Genomic DNA, 19,283 nt, shown 5'->3' on the forward strand with positions numbered 1-19,283 from the left:
TTTCGGACACGCAGCTCTTTAGCGTTTCTTCATTGTTATCGACCTGCACACGGAATAACTGTCCGCCAGGCCGCAATTGGATAAGGTTGCCTTTTCACTTTATTCGTATGATCCGTAGGGTTCAGCAGTTTCCAGGAATGCTGATCTCACTAACACCAATACACTCTGGTATTGTGCCGAGTGTCTTTCGAGACAGGCAGATGCACGCACTTGTTACTTGCTCGGCAGACACAAGAAGACTGTGTTGTTTTTGAATTAAACAAGAACTAAAAGAGATAGTTAACCGAGCATGCCCGGGATGTGGCAATAACTATGAGGAAATGCCTAGTTAATTTTGTAAATTTTGTTTAAATGTGTTTTTTTCGTGAATTTATTTCACCTTCACCACATGCTGTAGTGACAATACGGCATCGGCCCGTTATCATTAATTAATAAATTAAAATAAAAGATATAGTTTAAATTGATGTTCTAGTAAGTTGCAAAGAATAAAAAAGCACATATTTTGAAGAAACAAAAATTTACACAATTTATACAATTTATTTTGGCATATGAAAAATTCCTCCATATTACATAACTATACGAGCACCTACGGAAAATATGTTTCTCTGCTATTGCAATCGCTTTAAAAATCGTACAAAAATATAATCAGATTAGGATATTTTTTATAAATGTAAAAATATTTTAGAATAACTTTGTTTTAATTTTTTGGTCCCCCATTATGCAGATTTTGCGGCGGAGATACTACTTTTTAATATTTGAGTTTTTATTATGTTAGGTATCGCAATTATACAAGTTACGAAAATCCCATTCGAGTACAGCTTGTGGAAAAGGGGTGATTTTATTAGCTACGACTATATTGGTCGGACGCGTAGGAAGAACTGATTTGTGACGATCGCTGTTTTGTCGTTGATTTCGTCAAACTCGTCGATAGTTGATTCTGCTGATTGCGCGGTTCCTATCGATACTCGTTCTCGGTTCGGGTCGGGGTGGTGTTGTCGTGAAGTGCCCTTGCTGGTTTCGGGTAACTGCCACGTGCCGTAACATACATTCCAATTTGTTATAACTTAAAGCAGTTTTAAAGGTTTGTTTTCAAATAATGCATTTGTATTGAAGTAGCAATTCCTGCAAGCAGTACTAGAAATAGATACGCAAAGCGAAATATGGAAAAATATCAGTTAAGGTTAGGTATATGCGAGTACAGAAACTCGTAAATATACAGTAAAAATAAGGTAGCCTGTTGTTTTTTTTTTTTTTATTCATAAAGAACGGCCTGGCCGTATTGCTAGGTAGCCTGTTGTTGGGAAAGGTAAAATATTACAAAATATTGGAAAAATATAGCAAAACTCATAGCACTGTCATATTCGGCTAAGAGCTCTTCTTGATAAACTGCTACACAAGCGTAAAGTACTTTGTTGAACATATTACCCCTTGCATCGCTATCAGAAGGACTGAGTGTAATCGGTGAATAGCAATATTCTTAATGAGGTAAAACTTTGCTGGGTTAATAGTGTTAGTAAAAATAAACATTAGATGGGTATGTGAGACATCATACACCCGCTTGTGCGATTTGTTTGAAACCGATTGCACAAACGCTTCTATAGCCGTTTCTCACGACGAGTGCCTAGCCGACTTGGGCATTTGGATTAATTTTTCTATATTTTTCCAATAAACTTCCCCCTACATTTCACCTTTCTGAAAAGTAAATTGCCTTATTTTTACATAAGGTTTCCGAGTTTCTGCAGCCATGAAAAGCAATGTTAGTTCGATATTTGCTAACCTTTATTTATATTTTTATTAAGCAATACGGCCAGGCCGTTCTTTATGAATAAAAAAAAATATATATATTTTTATTACTTATTTGCCTTACAATAATTTTCTATTGGTGTCTCTTTTTCAATACAAATACACCATAAAAAAAGGTTATTAAAAATGCCGTAAGTCATAAAAACTGGAATGAATACATGCGATATCAAAAAGACTAAAAATATTTAAAACTAAACGTTTATTAAACTTAATTAATTCAAAAATATATTAACATTCATAAAATACTTATGCTGTATTTTTGCACGACTTTCAAGGCCTTTACAATAGCAGAGAAAAATATTTTCCGTAACTGTTCGCATAATAATGTTATATGAAACAATTTTGCACGTGCCAAAACAACTTGTATAAAAGTGGGTGATATCATAACTTTTCTTCAAAATTTGTTTTTTGTTATTGTCTGCAAGGTACTAGAACGTCAATTTAATCTCTTCTTCTTCATGTTCGGTGGCACTATAACCTCGAAAGATCTCGGGTGTTCCATTTCTGGTGTTAATTCGAGTCGACCAAGCGAAGGAGTGATCGATTCGGGAAATCTCCGCGCAGATTCCTAGCCTTGTCAGAGTTGCTTGAATCAGGCGGCTAATCTTTTTTTCTGGATAACCAGTAGAAGTTTTTAGCGGCGGACTCGCACTTGACTAACTCGGCGTGGACAATGGGAATGCCGTGGCGCGACCAGATGATTAACCTTTTTTCCTGGATAACCAGGAGAAGTATCTAACCGTGGATCTTGCTTGGCTTATTTTCGACTAATTCTAACAACGGAGTGGGGAGACACCAAAGTGCGGGACCAACATCCGTAGGGAAGGCAAAGGTGAAACTTTCCCGATTCTGTAAGAGAACCCTAGAAATGAAACACAAGCTTCTTGTTTGAGGTCGAATTACAAGTCGATTTTATTTTCAAAAAATCCTGTCTTATATACTAAAATTCTGTGGGAAAAAGAACATGAAATGCATTACATCGATCTTCTTCATCCTAACGCGGTATGCCGATACGTTTGATGCTATGCATCGTCCTTTGCATATTCGATAGGCTAAATCTGTAGCTCAAGTGCGTATGTTTATTTTCCTATCTTTTGCCTGTGCGTCGTTTACCCTATTCGTTTAATGTTTTTTCGTTCACTGTACTACGGATAATACGTGGTTGGCCCCTTTTTCGTGAAACTGATTGCGCAACGATAATATATGTGCTGGGCTCTAGCGTTAACCGTTTTCGGCCCATGTTCTTTACTCTCGTATTTTATTACATGGCCTGAGTTTATTTATGATTTCCATATGTCTGGATATTGTCCCTTTTCCGATTTTAATTACGCACCATACTGTTTTCTCATGGTAAGAGGTCGCCATCTGTGAGTTAAGGTTTTTTTTTCTGTAAGGTAATATCTGTCTGCAAGGTTTTATTCGAAAGTGAAAGATATTTAATTATTTAAAGTTGTTTATATAACCTTCGCATGCCGTTAAATTTAGTTCAATTTGCGGCGTTCTTAACATCTGGCTTTCTGTGACTTGATTTTAGCCGTAGAAGGTAGTGAACCCTGCGTACGGGGAGGCGGTCCGGATGGGATTTGAAGCCCGGTCCTGCCGGGTGAAGACCAACGCCGCTGTCGGCTCGGCCACCAGATCACCCCATATTCTAATCTCTAATAGTTCTTTTCCATTCTTAAACATAGGTGTTTGCATAGTATTGTAAACGACTTTATTTCAGACTGCTGGTTGCGTGGTTGTATTCACATTTAATATCCTTTAAATATCGTTGTGTCTGCTAAATAGGTGTTTTGTTGAGCCGGAATGTTGCGTGATGTGTTATTACATCTGGACACTTGTATTAAATAGGTAGTGGGCAATTGATTTTCATAATTGTTTTTTGTCTGAGGAATGCGGATCTGACGTAGAAAGGCCATTCAGCCGCTCTCGCATGAAGGGTATTGAGAGGTGTGGTTTCTGAGCATCCTGTTATTTTTCTTAGCGATTGGTTTAGTGTAGTGTTCATAGATATGATCTCCTTTTTATTGGCGTTATAGCTTAGTGATATGCCATACTCTAGACTTCCCCTAATTAGGGTTCAGTGGAGTTGTTTGGCCTTCTCAGGAATGATGTTGAAGGTTCTATTGCATACTATTTTTATGAAGTTGAATGTCTTATCTGCTTTGGCGATCTGGCTTTTTGTATGATCGTGGAATTTTAAGCCAATATCGATAACAATTCCCAAAAAATGGTGTGAGTTGACTTGGTCAATGGGTGCCCCGTTTAATGTGATTCGCATTCTGCAATTGCTCTCATTTTGTTCTCGTTTAATGTGTGACATTCACTGGTGTAAATGTTGAAGAGTATTGGCGATGTATAGTTATAGAAACGACACAGTGGGAGTACTTTTTACAAAAAGCTTACTTTATTCCCTGATCTCTGAATCGTAACTGACTAACATCGGCTGGAATATTTGCAAATGACCCGCTTTGGCGTTAAGCTGACCTGGCTGGTTCGCTGGTAGCGGCTGTCGTGGAGCGGAAGCGCGTGTCCACGTGTCGGGTCCGGTTACCAGCTCGCTGTTGACATGCGCGTCGGAAAGTGCGCGCGTGGCGACTTGACGGTGTCTTATTATGCGTAACTATATGTGGATATCATATTGTTGGAGAGGCAGTTTTTTAGAATTTGTACACTGTTGTACACTGCTGTATGCATCTACACTGTTGTATTCATTTTTAATATCAACAAATAGTACTGCAGTGTGTCTGTTTTTTCTGTTATCACACATTAGTTTGTTCACCAAGCAGTCTACCGCTGGTGTAGTGGCACGGTTTTTTCTATAGACAAAGGAAAATTCGGGAAATAGTCGGTACTTTTCCACATCGCTATAAATATTTTCCAGTATTGCTGTGTTTGTTACCTTAGTAATTGTTGGTAATATGGCTATAGGGTTATATCTAGTAGCTTCGTTAGGGTACTTCCCTGGTTTTTCTATTGCAACTATTCTTATCGTTTTTAGTTTTTTTACTCTGCTCTGCCCGACTTATACATGTTATTGATATCATCAATAATGGCTTGTATATTTTTTCTGTTTAATTTTTTTAGCGTACTTGATATTTCATTCGATTGCGAAATGATTGATATTTCATTCGATTGCTAAAAGTTGTGCGAACAAGTGCAAAAAATGTCTAGCTCCGTAAATATGTGGAACCCGTGCGAATTGTACAAGCGCGTAACGTGTGTTATGATGGTTCGTGCCGGCCATACGAATGCCGAAATTCGGAAGGCGGCGATGTGTTCGCTGAACACCGTAAAAACAAAACGCGTACAGCTCGAGGAGTGTGGTGAAGACGTGGATAGTGTTATTGTTCGTAAACAGCATAGCAGGCGGTCGGATTGTGTGCTCCTGGCCGGATTGCAGCAGCGGGCGACGGCCGATCCCGGCGTCGGCCGTCGGGCCCTGGCGCGAGACGTTGGCGTGGCCCCGAGCACCGTCAAGGTGGCGTTAAATGAGGACCTGCGGTACGCGTCGTACAAGCGACGTAGGGGATAGCTCATAACAGCAAAAACGCGCGAAAAGCGGCTTGCCAACGCTAAGCGCTTGCTGAGCTGGCTGAAGCACCCGGCGCAGCCAGGCACGTTGTGGTTCTTCTCTGGCGAGAAGAACTTTTGTCAAGGCCAGAAGCACAACGTACAGAACAACCACTGGCTCGCTTACTGTGCTACTGATGTGCCCCGTGTGCCGCAGACGAAGTTTCCTCAGACGGTGATGGTGTTCGGGTGCGTCTCGTCGGAGGGAGTCGTGATGCCGCCACACATCTTTCCCCAGGGCCTGCTGCTGAATGCTGACGGGTACATTGACCTGCTGGCCACCGTGGTGAAGCCGTGGATTGAGACTGTGGCCAATGGGCGGCCGTACGTTTGGCAGCAGGATTCTGCACCATGCCATACGACCGTAAAAACACGCCAGTGGCTCACTGCCAATTTCGACCGATTCGACCAGCACCGACGTTTGGCCACCCAGCTCCCCTGACCTTAATCCTATGGATTACTTTGTGTGGGGCACAGTTGAGCGGGACACCAACAGGGCGTCCTGCAATACCAAAGCGGAGCTGGTGGCCAGAATAAAGGCCGTGTTTGCGGCCATCCCCAGAGACATGGTTGTCCGGGCTTGCGCGCGGTTCCGGAAGCGGGTGCAGGCGGCCATCGACGCGGAGGGGGGGTACTTCGAATAAAAAATGCGGCAAACATGGTAAGCTAAACTTTGTAGATTTTTTTTTTTTTATTCATAAAGAACGGCCTGGCCGTATTGCTAACTTTGTAGATTTTTTTTTTATTTCAAAATTTAACATACATTTGATAAAAATTCCTTTCCTATTCCCTCTGAAACTGTCAAATTTATCACCACACAATTTTAACGCACACCATAAAGCTATTGTTGAAGATATAAATGAAGCTAACATCGTGCGTCACCACGATGGCCGTACGGGTGTTTTTCAGTTGGTTATCTACCTTTCTTTTTAGTATCGTGACTTCCAACGCTTTTTGGTCTTTCAACCCATCCAGAATTTCGGCTTCCGTTAAGAATCCGATATCAGGGCACCTTATCATACCTTTACAGGTATTGAGGGTCGGGTGCTCTGTTGTTTTTAGCATAATGTCACCTTAGCAATCTTATATTATTTTGATGCCCTGAATCTTAATAGCCTGTCTTTGATTTGCTACCTTTATTAGTAGTTTCCTTTAATCGGTTTACCTGACGTGCCTTTTCCCCTATCACATCGTCACTTATTTTCACCATCTGGGAATGGAGGAATGGGTTCACGTTACTTAGGTCCCTATTGAGAGTTCCTACCTCCATGATGAGGAAGATTTCTTCATCCCAAGATTCTTTCCCTACTATAAGTGTTTTCGTCTTCTTTCCGATTTTCCTTTTTAGCTCCGTATACTCTTCTAGTCCATTATAGTAGTTTCCGAGGGGAATCCCCCCCCCCCTGGGTCCGAGACCCCCATACCTTCCACTTCCTCCTATCCTCCGTAGGATTTGTTTTTTTTTCACACTTTCCACTTAGATTTTTTTTGCACTTCACTTCTCTCGAAATTTACTCGTACTGGGTTGATCAGTCTAACGGTTTTTTTAAACACACGTGTATATTCTTCATATGCTGACTGTCGAATGCCTGCACAATAACCCAGGCTGCATGGAACATATGAAAAGACCAAATCCCTCTTTATACAATACTAAGTCAGCGAGTTCATGAACTTTTTAAGGCTTTTTACCTAATAATAAATAGTAAAATCATAAAAAAACATATAGAAAACTCATTTGTTTATTTAACATGTACATTTGATTTGGTTTTAAAAGATTTTTCATTGATTTTCAATTTTAATCAAAAAATCGAGAGCAATGATATTGTTGATATTGGTTCCCTGATCAGCGATTGTTGTTGTTTTGCCTGTCAGACTGGCCGACGCGCTACAAAAAGAAAACTTCTATCCGTACAAACAAAAATTTTCCGAGTGCTTCTTAATTACGTTTTTGCTCAGTGCCTTCTAATATCACCAAAAAAATGAGTGACCAATTCACTAAACGAGTAAAATATAATTCATATTCGTATCGTTATCGCGATGCTACAGAGCGCCGAGCAGCTTTGCTAGAGCAGAATGACGAAGAGCTAGCTGCAGGAGGAAGTTCATACGGTATAAGACGGGCAAATATCATTGTTAGTTGCTTTTATAACATGGTTAGTTTTGTTTTCCAGTTATTGGAAACAACCAAGGCGCAGGCGATGCACCTATGGATTATCATTCAGAAGGATCTTCCAATGTGATGGCAGTAGAAGCCGGTGAAACGACAAGCGAACCTGAATGTGATGAGTTTGTTACGGACTATTTAGTTGAAAGCTCTGACGATGAAAAAATGGACACAGAACGCACAGAAGGGTATGATGTAGAAGCCGAATTACGTCGATGGGCAATATCCACCAATCAATCATATAATTCTATAAGTCAAGTTATGGAAATCATACGAAACGTGAAATGACTCAAATGAAGTTGTAACGATAAACGGAGGCCAGTATTGGTATGACGGGATAAGACGATGTCTGCTCAACGAACTAAGGTGCGTAGCTAAAAAAAGTTGTTGACAACAATCTTTACATAACAACGTTACGTTTTGTATTTTGAGCCGCAGCGATATAGCTCTCGATTCGTATTCTAAGCTGGAACTTAATGTTTCTATTGATGAATTACCCATATTTAAAAGCAGCAATCTTCAATTTTGGCCAATATTATTAAACGTTCATAACATTCCAGAAGTGCCGGCGACGACCATTGCTGTTTACAGCGGATCAACAAAAACCAGCAGATATCGATCATTTTCTTCAGCCCTTCGTTGATGAACTTAACTTCCTTATGTAAAATGGAATAACCATCGATAAAAAAAAGATTTTCATAGAATTACGTGTCATTATAGCTGATCCTGCTCGAGCATATATTAAAGGTAAGACAAAATGTAAGATTGAAAATTGCATGGAACTTAATATACGTTTTTAAATAGGTGTTGCTGGTTTCAACTCACGAGATGGTTGCTTGAAATGTGCAACGAAAGGAAGAAGCCTTAATGGAAGAACTGCATTTTCCAGTCATACTGAACTTGAGCGAACAGATCATGGGTTCAGATTACGAATTTACGAAGGTCATCATAAATATTGTACTCCATTGTTGAAACTAAATAACTTCGACATTATCAAACAAATAACCGTCGCAGATCAACTACATTTGATAGACTTAGGTATCACCAAACGCACGATCGTAAGTTTCATGGAAGGAAAATTTGGCGTTAAAAAAAAGCTTAACAATACACAAATTAACAATTTGTCTGCAATGCTGACCAACATCAAACTTCCTATTGAAATTCATAGAAAGTTCCGTTCATTGCGTGGCTATAAGCACTGGAAAGGCTCAGAATATTCCTCATTTCTATTTTATGCCAGTTTCGTTATACTCAAAGAGATAACAAATGAAGAACAATACACGCACTTCATGCTGTTCTTTTGTAGCTTAACTTTGTTTTCCTCAAATGTTTACTAAGAACATTGGCCTTTAGCAAACACGTTGATTCTACTTTATGTAAAACATTACGCAAATATCTATGGCCCGGAATTTATTCCAAGCAATGTACACAATCTGCTACATATATTCAAAGAAGTTGAACAATTTAGTCCAATTAGTAGCATATCTTCTTATCCATTTGAAAACCATTTGCAGCATTTAAAACGTTCATTGCGTTCTGGCTGGAAATGCTTAGAGCAAACTATAAATAGACTTTCCGAAAAAGAAGTTTATAACACTCGTTCAGCTAATCTATGTTTAAATTTCCCTTCTGTTCATACCAGAACTGGCACGGTAACGTTACATGTCCGCAAAGCCTTTCTTTTAAAAACTGGGGTACGTAACGAATGGTTTTTGACCATAAGTGGTAATGTGTGCAAATTTATCACTGCACATGAACAAGGCCGTAACATAAAAATTGTTGCGAAAAAATTGTCTCAAACGATTGCTTCGGCACATTTATCGCCGAGTTCGAGGAGAATGCTCGACTGTTGGGATGGACGGAATTACACAAGTTGGTCTATGCTAAGCGGCTGCTTACGGGTCCGGCTAAATTGTTTATTAGTAGCGCAAACAGTATGAACTCATGGAAACAGTTAAAAGACGCGCTTGCAGCGGAGTTTAGTGATGAAACGAAAAGTGTAGATGTGCATGAAGCAATGCGGAAGACGAAGAAGAAGTGCATAGACGAATTATATACCGAGTATGTGTACGCGATGCAGGCGCTGGCAAAGAAAAGGGAAGTCGATGAAGAATCAATTTGTGAGTATATTGTTCAGGGTATCGACGATGATCCCAGGAATAAAGTGTGTTTGATAGGCGCGTCAAGTCTGGCCGAGCTGAAAATTCAGCTTAAGAAGTATCAGGCGATGAAATCTCAGTTGCCAAATGAGAGTTTCGGGAAAAGTAGTGTAGCAGTGAAAGACATAACTCGAAAATGCTACAAGTGTGGAAAATGGGGACATTTGTCCAACAATTGCAACACAAAGGATGTCGTTCTAAAGTGCTACAATTGCGGCTTACCCGGTCATGAGGCAAAAACGTGTCGAAACACAGCGCGAACGAAGTGTTACCGTTGTGGTCAAAACGGACACAAAGCAAACGAGTGCGGGAGAAAGCCAGTGCCGGGAGTTACCTCGAATTTGATTGTAGATGGTGAGGAGCCTACGGTAAATATGATGATCGGCAATTGTGTGCTATATGCTTTGTTTGACTCTGGCTGTTATTTTAATTTGAACGTGTACCAGTAGAAAACGTGTCTATTGAACTACACGGTTTCGGAGGGAAGCGTACTCGGGCTGCAGGAAGAATTTCGACGGATGTGTTGATAAACTTGCGAAGGTATCAGGCAGTGCCATTTTTCATTGTACCGGACGGAACAATGAAGTACGAATGTGTTGTTGGGAGAGAATCGTTGTTGCTGTTCGATGCAGAAGTTACAAAAGACGGAGTAAGATTAATTCCTCGAAGTGAAAAGATGGAAACAAACAACGTGGATAATGTTCTGTTCGCGAATGGGTTTGAAATAGATAGCGAGCAAGAAATAATAGTACCTGAGAAATATCGCAGCAAAATAAACCAGTGGATCGAGAATTATAAGGTAGTACGAAGTGAACATCGAGCAGAAGAGAGTTCAGTGATATTAGAGATTGTGACCGAAGAGCGAATTCGGCCGTTTCGACATGCGCCCTCTCGCTTAGCATATCCCGAAGAAGAAGCAGTGTAAAAGCAAGTAGAAGAGTGGCTACGGCAAGGCATAGTGCGTCCTTCATCGTCTAATTTCGCAAGGTAATTGTTGCATCCTGATTAGAGCGTAGCCTAACCGTGCGCTCTATGCCGTCTGGGAATTGACAGCATCCGATGTGTAGCGGATATGGCTGTCTCGCTCTAGCAACGATCGGGGATGCGCTTCAGGAGCGTAGAAGTTCGTGAGTAAGGATCGTGCGGATCCTGGGGGGACTCTCTGCTCATCACGGTTCCGGGACAGACGTGGCTCGCGCGCGGCCTCGTATTTTACGTTTGTTTTAATGTTCGTTTTAATTGTGTTTTAAGTGAAATAAAAGAAATAAGTACCAGTGTACAAACACATAAGTGGCGACGAGAATTAGTGGAAACGATCGACGTCAAGCAGAGAAACGCCGCAGAATGTCCAGCCCAGAAGAGACGCCTATCACCGAGGAGCAGCGTCGTCTCTCGCAAAATGGAATCCTTAATGCCGGGTTCATCAACCTCCAGCCAGCGCAGCACGTGTCATCGGATCCAACGCCGCTGCAACAAACGCTGCAACTTTTGCAACAGCAACTCGTTCAACAGCAGCAGCAAATGGCACAGCAACAGCAGTTATTATCACAGCTCGTGCAACAGCAACAACAGCAACTGCAGCCACACATCCCGGACCAGCAACCTGTGTCAAAGCCGAGCAACCCGGAGCTGATATTGGAAGCCCTAGCGGGGAATATTAGTGAGTTCCGGTACGATCCAGAGGCGGGAATAACTTTTGCATCATGGTACACACGGTATGTAGACCTGTTCAGAGAAGATGCTTCCCGCTTGGATGACGCCGCCAAGGTTCGACTCCTAGGACGCAAACTTGGGACCGCCGAACACGCCCGTTTTAGCAACTTCATATTGCCGCGTGCACCCAGAGATTTCACCTTTAACGAAATGGTGGACAAGTTAAGCGTTCTTTTCGGCAAAATGGAGTCGGTGTTAAGCAAGCGCTTCAAGTGTTTTAATATAACGAAAATGCGCACCGAGGACCTGCTAGCATTTACCTGTCGAGTGAACAAAGCGTGCGTCGATGCGGAATTTTCTTCAATGACGGAGGAAGATTTTAAATGCCTCATCCTTGTGTGTGGGTTGAAGGACGAAAGCGTACAGGACATAAGGATGAAATTGTTAGCCGCCATCGAAGACAGGAAGAACGCCACTTTGGAGCAGCTAGCAGCGGATTGCCAGCGATTAATGCGCGTGAAAGCGGATAGTGCAATGATCGCTACGGATGCCAGTGAGAGAGTGCACGCGGTGCAAGCTAAAGGCAGCCGTCACTTTTACCGGAACAACACCGACCGTCACCCCAAATCAGGCCCGCGAAGCGAAACTTCTAAACCCCGTACCCCGTGTTGGCTTTGTGGTGCCCTTCATTGGACCCGCGAATGCACTTACAGAGCCAACAAGTGCCGTGATTGTGGACGTACGGGTCATCGAGAAGGGTTTTGCAGCTCTGCCCACCGACGCAAAGCACGGCCGCGGTTCGATCATCGTCGTGCCGTATCATCTCGAGTAGTACGAGTCAACGTGTGCAGCGTGCAGCAGAACCGCAAGTACGTCAACGTACTGATCGGAGAAAAACCAGCTCGACTACAACTCGACACCGGATCGGACATTTCGGTCATCAGCTATCGTCTATGGAAGCAACTGGGTATGCCTCACCTTAACCCTCCGAAGGTAAGAGCAAAAGCAGCTTCTGGAGATGTATTCGGCCTTGAAGGTGAGTTCGAAGCCAACGTGGAAATAAACAACATGATCAAGCGAGCAACAATCCGTGTGTCAAAAGCCGATCTGTCGTTGCTCGGGGCTGACCTTATTCATCTTTTCGGTTTGGCTACGATCCCAATGGATAATTTTTGTAATCACATCAGAACAGCGGAACCACGATCATGGGAGGAAAAATTTCCGACAGTTTTTCACGGAACAGGCCTGTGCACCAAAGCGCAAATTCATCTACAGCTGCGACAGGATAGCCAACCAGTATTTCGTCCGAAACGTCCGGTCGCATACGCGATGGAAGATGCCGTAAACAAGGAGCTAGATCGGCTTGAAAATCTGGGGATCATCACACCTTGTGACTTTTTGGATTGGGCTGCACCAGTCGTTGTGGTTCGGAAAGCAAACGATAAACTACGATTATGCGGAGACTATTCGACTGGATTGAATGCAGCGCTACACCCTCATGAGTATCCGCTTCCGTTACCACAGGACATTTTTTCAAAGCTAGCCAGATGCATTATCTTTACACAAATTGATCTATCCGACGCATTTTTGCAGGTGGAAATAGAAGAGAAGAGCCGACCCCTGCTTACCATCAACACGCACCGAGGCCTGTATCATTATAACAGGCTCCCTCCAGGCATCAAAGTGGCGCCTGGTGCTTTCCAACAAATAATGGACAAAATGCTTGCCGGTGTAAATGGAGTGTCCGCATATATGGATGATGTAATCGTCGGAGGAAGAACGCAGGAAGAGCACGATTCCGCCCTTGAAGAAACCCTGAAGCGCATAATGGATTACGGGTTTACCATTCGAAAAGAAAAGTGCGCATTCAACAAGCCGGAAATCCGTTACCTTGGGCACATCATCGACAGCCGAGGCCTGCGACCCGACCCAGCCAAGATCGACGCCATAAAACAGCTACCTCCTCCGAAAGACGTCACAGGTGTTCGGTCATTCATCGGTGCGATAAATTTTTATGCCAAATTTATCCCAAACATGCGCAACTTACGCTATCCTTTGGATAGGTTGCTACTAGACGGAAGCTCGTTTCAGTGGACATCAGACTGCCAGAAGGTGTTCGACCAATTCAAAGCGCTTTTATCATCGGAACTCTTGCTAACTCACTACGACCCGAAGCGTGACATAGTTGTTTCCGCCGATGCATCTTCGGTTGGATTAGGGGCAACTCTATCTCACAAGTACCCAGACGGATCCTTAAAAGTGGTACAGCATGCATCCAGAGCGCTCAGCAAAGCGGAAGCTGGTTATAGCCAAATCGATCGAGAGGGACTGGCTATAATTTTCGCTGTAACCAAATTTCATCGCATGATATTCGGTCGTCATTTCACGCTTCAGACCGACCACCGACCACTAGTACGCATATTTGGCAGCAAAAAGGGGATTCCAACGTACACGGCAAACAGGCTCCAAAGGTTTGCACTTACGCTTCAGCTGTACGACATGGACATCGAGTACATTCCAACAGGCTCATTTGGAAACGCTGATGTGTTATCCCGGCTAATTCAACACCACACGAAACCTGAAGCCGAATACGTGATCGCAAGCGTGGAATTAGAGGAGGACTTAAGGTCAGTTGCCGTTAACGCGCTCAGTTCATTTCCCCTATGTTTCAGGGACGTGCAGGTAGCTACACAGGCTGACCCTTTGCTCCGGAAAGTGCACAAGTACGTGCAAGACGGATGGCCACATGACGATTCTTTCGGAGCAGAATTGGCACGGTACCACAATCGGAAGGAATCCCTCTCAACCGTTGAGGGTTGTGTACTTTTTGGGGAGAGAGTGGTCATCCCGGAGAAGCTGCGTTCCCGTTGTTTAGTTCAGTTGCACAAAGGACATCCGGGGATGCAGAGAATGAAAGCCATCGCGCGAAGTTTTCTGTATTGGCCGATGATCGACGACGATATTATGAGCTACGTGGCCTCGTGCGGATCTTGTTCGGCTGCCGCAAAAGCACCCCCTCGAGCGACACCAGCGGCATGGCCAACACCAACGGGCACCTGGCGTAGAGTACACGTGGACTACGCTGGGCCATGGGAAGGTTTTTACTTTTTAGTCGTTGTTGACGCCTTCTCCAAGTGGCCTGAGATCTACAAAACATCGAGCACAACAACATCCGCCACTATTTCCATGCTACGGAACATTTTCGCTCGCTTCGGTATGCCGGAAACGCTGGTTAGTGACAACGGGCCCCAATTTACAAGCAGCCTGTTTGAGGAGTTTTGCAACAGCAACGGGAACGACCACGTCACTACGGCGCCATTCCACCCACAATCGAATGGTCAGGCGGAGCGTTTTGTCGATACGCTCAAACGAGCGCTGCGGAAGATCCAGAGCGACGAGACATCCCTGGACGAAGCGCTGGAACTTTTCCTCATGGCATACAGATCGACACCAAACGCGCAGTTGAGCCAGCAGAAAACTCCTGCTGAGGAAATGTTCGGCCGCCCCATCAGAACAGCACTGGAGCTGTTGCGGCCCCCTTCGTCACACTCATTATCTGCTCCCTCCTCTATTTCAGTGCGGAGATTTCAACCAGGCGAGCTCGTTTCTACAAAATCGTTCCACCGAAACTCTTGGAAGTGGATACCTGGAAAGATCGTGCGAAGCTGTGGAAGAGTTATGTATGATGTCATTGCGGACAGCGGACGTTTACTTCGGCGCCACACAAACCAAATAAGGCGACGTGTCGCTAGCAGTGCAACCCAGAAGCATCAGATTCCGCTCGACGTGCTGCTAGCGGAATGGCCTTCGTTTTCCCGACATGAACCGATCCAGCCGGCGCCGGAGACAAGCAGGTGCGAATCGTCCGCGCCACCACCGTCATCGTTCGCATTAACATCACTAGCACCGAGCGCCCCGACGGATGTCCCTGTGACGACATCCCAATCGTTTCATCCTCCCGAGCTTTCCAACCGTTACAAAGGTAGGACCTCTCAGCGGCTGTTAGATTTGCCACGCAGGTCTTCTCGAGTTAGAAGACTTCCGCGTCGGCTTGGAGCCTATCAGCTCAATTAGCCGGGGGAGATGTTGCATCCTGATTAGAGCGTAGCCTAACCGTGCGCTCTATGCCGTCTGGGAACTGACAGCATCCGATGTGTAGCGGATATGGCTGTCTCGCTCTAGCAACGATCGGGTATGCGCTTCAGGAGCGTAGAAGTTCGTGAGTAAGGATCGTGCGGATCCTGGGGGGACTCTCTGCTCATCACGGTTCCGGGACAGACGTGGCTCGCGCGCGGCCTCGTATTTTACGTTTGTTTTAATGTTCGTTTTAACTGTGTTTTAAGTGAAATAAAGAAATAAGTACCAGTGTACAAACACAAAAGTAATAGTTAAAAAGAAAGATGGTACGAACAGAATGTGTGTCGATTTTAGACAACTAAACTCGATGGTCCTAAAAGATGGCTTCCCCATTCCAGTGATTGACGAAGTACTGGAAAAACTTCAGGCAGCACGGTGGTTTACGATCATGGATTAAGAAAATGGGTTCTTCCACGTGCCTGTTCAGGAAGAAAGAAAGAAGTTCACTTCCTTTGTGACAAAGAGAGCCCAGTACGAGTTCAATGTTGCACCATTCGGTTTTTGTAATTCACCAACTGTGTTCATTCGTTATATAAACGATAAATTCAAAACTTTGATAAGTGAAAACGTGATGGACTTGTATATGGACGACATTGTAATACACGGGATAACGGACGAAGAATGTTTAGAAAAAACGGAGAGAGTGTTGGCGGTAGCGGCTAAAAGTGGTTTATCGATAAAGTGGAAGAAGTGCAAGTTTATGCAAACAGCGGTGCATTTTCTCGGACATACTGTGAGTCAAGGAACGATATCTCCAGGAGCGGAGAAAACAAAGGCCATAAAAAACTTTCCCATACCCAAAAGTGTTAAGGCGGTACAATCGTTTTTAGGACTCACGGGGTTCTTCCGAAAATTCGTGAAGGGATATTCATTCATTGCGAGTCCCTTGAAGAACACAGAGTTTCACAAAAACACAGCTGCAAAAGAACACAGAGTTTCAAATGAGTGAGCGAGAGATCAATTCGTTCGAATCTCTCAAAAATCTGCTGATAACGGAGCCGGTATTAAGAATCTACGATCGAGAAGCGGAAACCGAGATTCATACAGACGCGTCGAAGGACGGGTTTGGAGCGGTGTTGCTGCAAAGATTTGATGGAAAGATGCATCCAGTTATGTACTGGAGCAAGAAGACTACCGAGAGTGAAGCCAAGCAGCATAGTTACATCCTGGAGGCGAAGGCGATATTTTTGGCAGTGAAGAGATTTCGACATTACATCCATCCATTTCAAGCTGGTGACAGACTGCATTGCGTTCAAGCAAACTCTTCAGAAGAAGGATGTTCCTCGAGAAGTAGCGGCATGGGTAATATACTTACAAGATTTTACTTTTAGCGTTGAACATCGACCAGGAAGCCGATTGCAGCACGTTGATTGTTTCAGCCGATACCCCAATGAAGTGATGCATATGATCGACGATGTGACCATCCGGATAAGGAAGGCTCAACGACAAGATGAGACGCTGCTACCTATCATCGAGCTAATCTCTAAAGGATTATATAGCGGATACACGATCAAGAGCGGGGTGGTTTACAAAGTAGTAGAAGGGAATGAATTGCTTGTGATTCCAAGATGTATGGAAAGAGAGGTCATTCAGGAAGCTCATAATAATGGGCATTTTTCTGTAGCAAGAACGTTACACGCCATCAAGCAGAAATTTCATATTCCTCATTTAGAGCAGAAGGTTAAGCAAATTGTGGATAACTGTGTGCAGTGTATACTGTTTAACAAAAAGGTAGGCAAAAGGGAAGGTTTTTTGCATTGTATCGACAAAGGGGATAAGCCATTGCACACCTTGCATTTAGATCATGTTGGACCAATGGACGCGACGTCCAAACAGTATCGATACGTATTGACTATTGTAGATGCGTTTTCAAAGTTTGTATGGCTTTTTCCAACGCGCACCACAGATTGTGAGGAAGCTTTAAGGAAATTGAAACTGTGGTCCTCAATTTTTGGTAATCCAACACGTATTATTACCGACCGTGGAGCAGCGTTCACGGCGCACGCGTTTATGGAACACGTTAAAAACGAAGGTATCGAACACGTGGTATGTACTACCGGAGTACCTCAAGGTAATGGGCAAGCAGAACGTATAAACCGCATAATATTGGCTATAATTGCAAAGCTATCCGCCGATGAGCCATCGAAATGGTTTAAGACAGTAGGAAAGGTTCAAAGAGCTATTAACTCTCACAGTCAATCATCGACAGGAAGATCACCTTTTGAATTGATGTTTGGAACTACGATGTACAATAGGCCTAACGAACAATTGCGAGAATTATTAGAGAACGAAATGTTCAATGCATATGACATGGAAAGAGCGCGTATGAGAGTTGAAGCTCGTGAAGCTATTCAAAAGGCACAAGAGAACTATAAAAAACAATACGATAAGCGGTGCATAACGGAACGTTCATATGTGTTAGGAGACATAGTGGTTATCAGAAGGACTCAGTTTGTTGCGGGTAAAAAACTAGCGAGTGATTTTTTGGGCCCATATGAGGTGATCAAAGTAAATCGAAACGAAAGGTACAAAGTTAAGAAAATAGGAAAAGGAGAAGGACCCAATGTAACTTCTACTAACGCGGCGAACATGAAACTATGGAGGTATGTTACAAACAACCCAGAAGAGTTAGAGCAAGAGATTAGGGACAAAGACTTTGAAGACGAGTAATTCTTCCGGGACGAAAGAAATATCAGGACGGCCAATTGTAAGAAAGTAAAAAATCCTGAACGGAAGGATCACCCTGTGCTCACGAAAGAGCCATATAAACGTATGTCCCTAAAGAGCTGGAGTCAGTAATTAGCCAACCGTCGTGCAGTACGAAAGTTACGAATAAAGCGCTGAAGCCACCTGGAATTCCTGGAAGTGTACCTCTTTACTTTTTACATATTATACAAGTTACAAGTCTAACACTTGTTGGGTCTTTTTAAAAAAGATTGGTTCTTTATTACTAACTACTTTAACCGATAACGAACCGAACCGAACCGAACCGAACTGTTCCCAAGTGCTGCCAAACTAGAACTGATGAATCCAGGTGACGCGTTGCTGCTGGCCGGTTGCCGGGTACGCCGATATTGCTGATAGTTCGTTGCGCCTTCTCACGGTAGCTGGCCGCTTCCTGTTACGCCGATATTGCCGATCGTGCGTTACGCCGATATTGCCGATTGTGCGTTGCGCGTTCTCACGGTAGCTGGCCGTTTCCTGTTACGCCGATATTGCCGATCGTGCGTTACGCCGATATTGCCGATTGTGCGTTGCGCGTTCTCACGGTAGGCGATTCTGCTGATACTGCAAGCCACGTGCTGGTGGAGTCAATGGACGGTGCACGCGCTGTCTTCGGTGCACATGCTAACTCTGCGTTCCGCGGTAACTGCTCCCCTTTCAGAGCGTTTAACCTCCTGGTTAACGTTGTTGATGTGAGTTGGCCAAAGTTGGTGGAGTAAAATATCGAATGGTTTCTTGGTTATGATTTTCTACTGTCTCTGTGGATATTCGTATGGTGTTTGCTTTTGATTTTTTTCCTAGCAACATTAATGGTGTGATACCTATTATTGAGATAAGCAAAGTCCAAGCTGGCCACGAAGCCTGATGCGTAAAGATGTGTTCTAATTTGCGAAGGCGTGTTCCTTCCAGTATCTCATTTGGGTTGCTGTTGATTCTTTTGACTCTAAGGTCTGTAGCTATTGTGTACACGGGGTGTTCGACTTTAGCGATTTCACTATTGGAGAAACTGTAGTTTTTAAAGCGTATAGAACAGTTCCTGTAATGTATTAAGTACGCTCCTTTGAGAGGTA

At 43.6% G+C, this 19,283-nt stretch overlaps 2 protein-coding genes across 2 annotated transcripts; both read left to right on the forward strand.

Annotated features, from left to right (window-relative positions):
- Window positions 1–10,294: 10,294 nt before the first annotated feature.
- Window positions 10,295–12,697, forward strand: LOC118507119 (uncharacterized protein K02A2.6-like). The gene is made up of 2 exons (XM_036045165.1): window positions 10,295–12,388; window positions 12,540–12,697. The coding sequence occupies exons 1-2, from the start codon at window positions 11,044–11,046 to the stop codon at window positions 12,695–12,697; spliced, it is 1,503 nt and encodes a 500-aa protein (XP_035901058.1). The 5' UTR covers window positions 10,295–11,043.
- A 1,154-nt stretch (window positions 12,698–13,851) lies between these two features.
- Window positions 13,852–15,886, forward strand: LOC118507176 (uncharacterized protein K02A2.6-like). The gene is made up of 3 exons (XM_036045284.1): window positions 13,852–13,979; window positions 14,025–15,334; window positions 15,828–15,886. Exons 1-3 carry the CDS (start codon window positions 13,852–13,854, stop codon window positions 15,884–15,886), a joined length of 1,497 nt encoding a protein of 498 aa, XP_035901177.1.
- Window positions 15,887–19,283: the final 3,397 nt, after the last annotated feature.

This window comes from Anopheles stephensi, chromosome X (genome assembly GCF_013141755.1).
Source record: "Anopheles stephensi strain Indian chromosome X, UCI_ANSTEP_V1.0, whole genome shotgun sequence".
Classification (NCBI taxonomy): domain Eukaryota; kingdom Metazoa; phylum Arthropoda; class Insecta; order Diptera; family Culicidae; genus Anopheles; species Anopheles stephensi.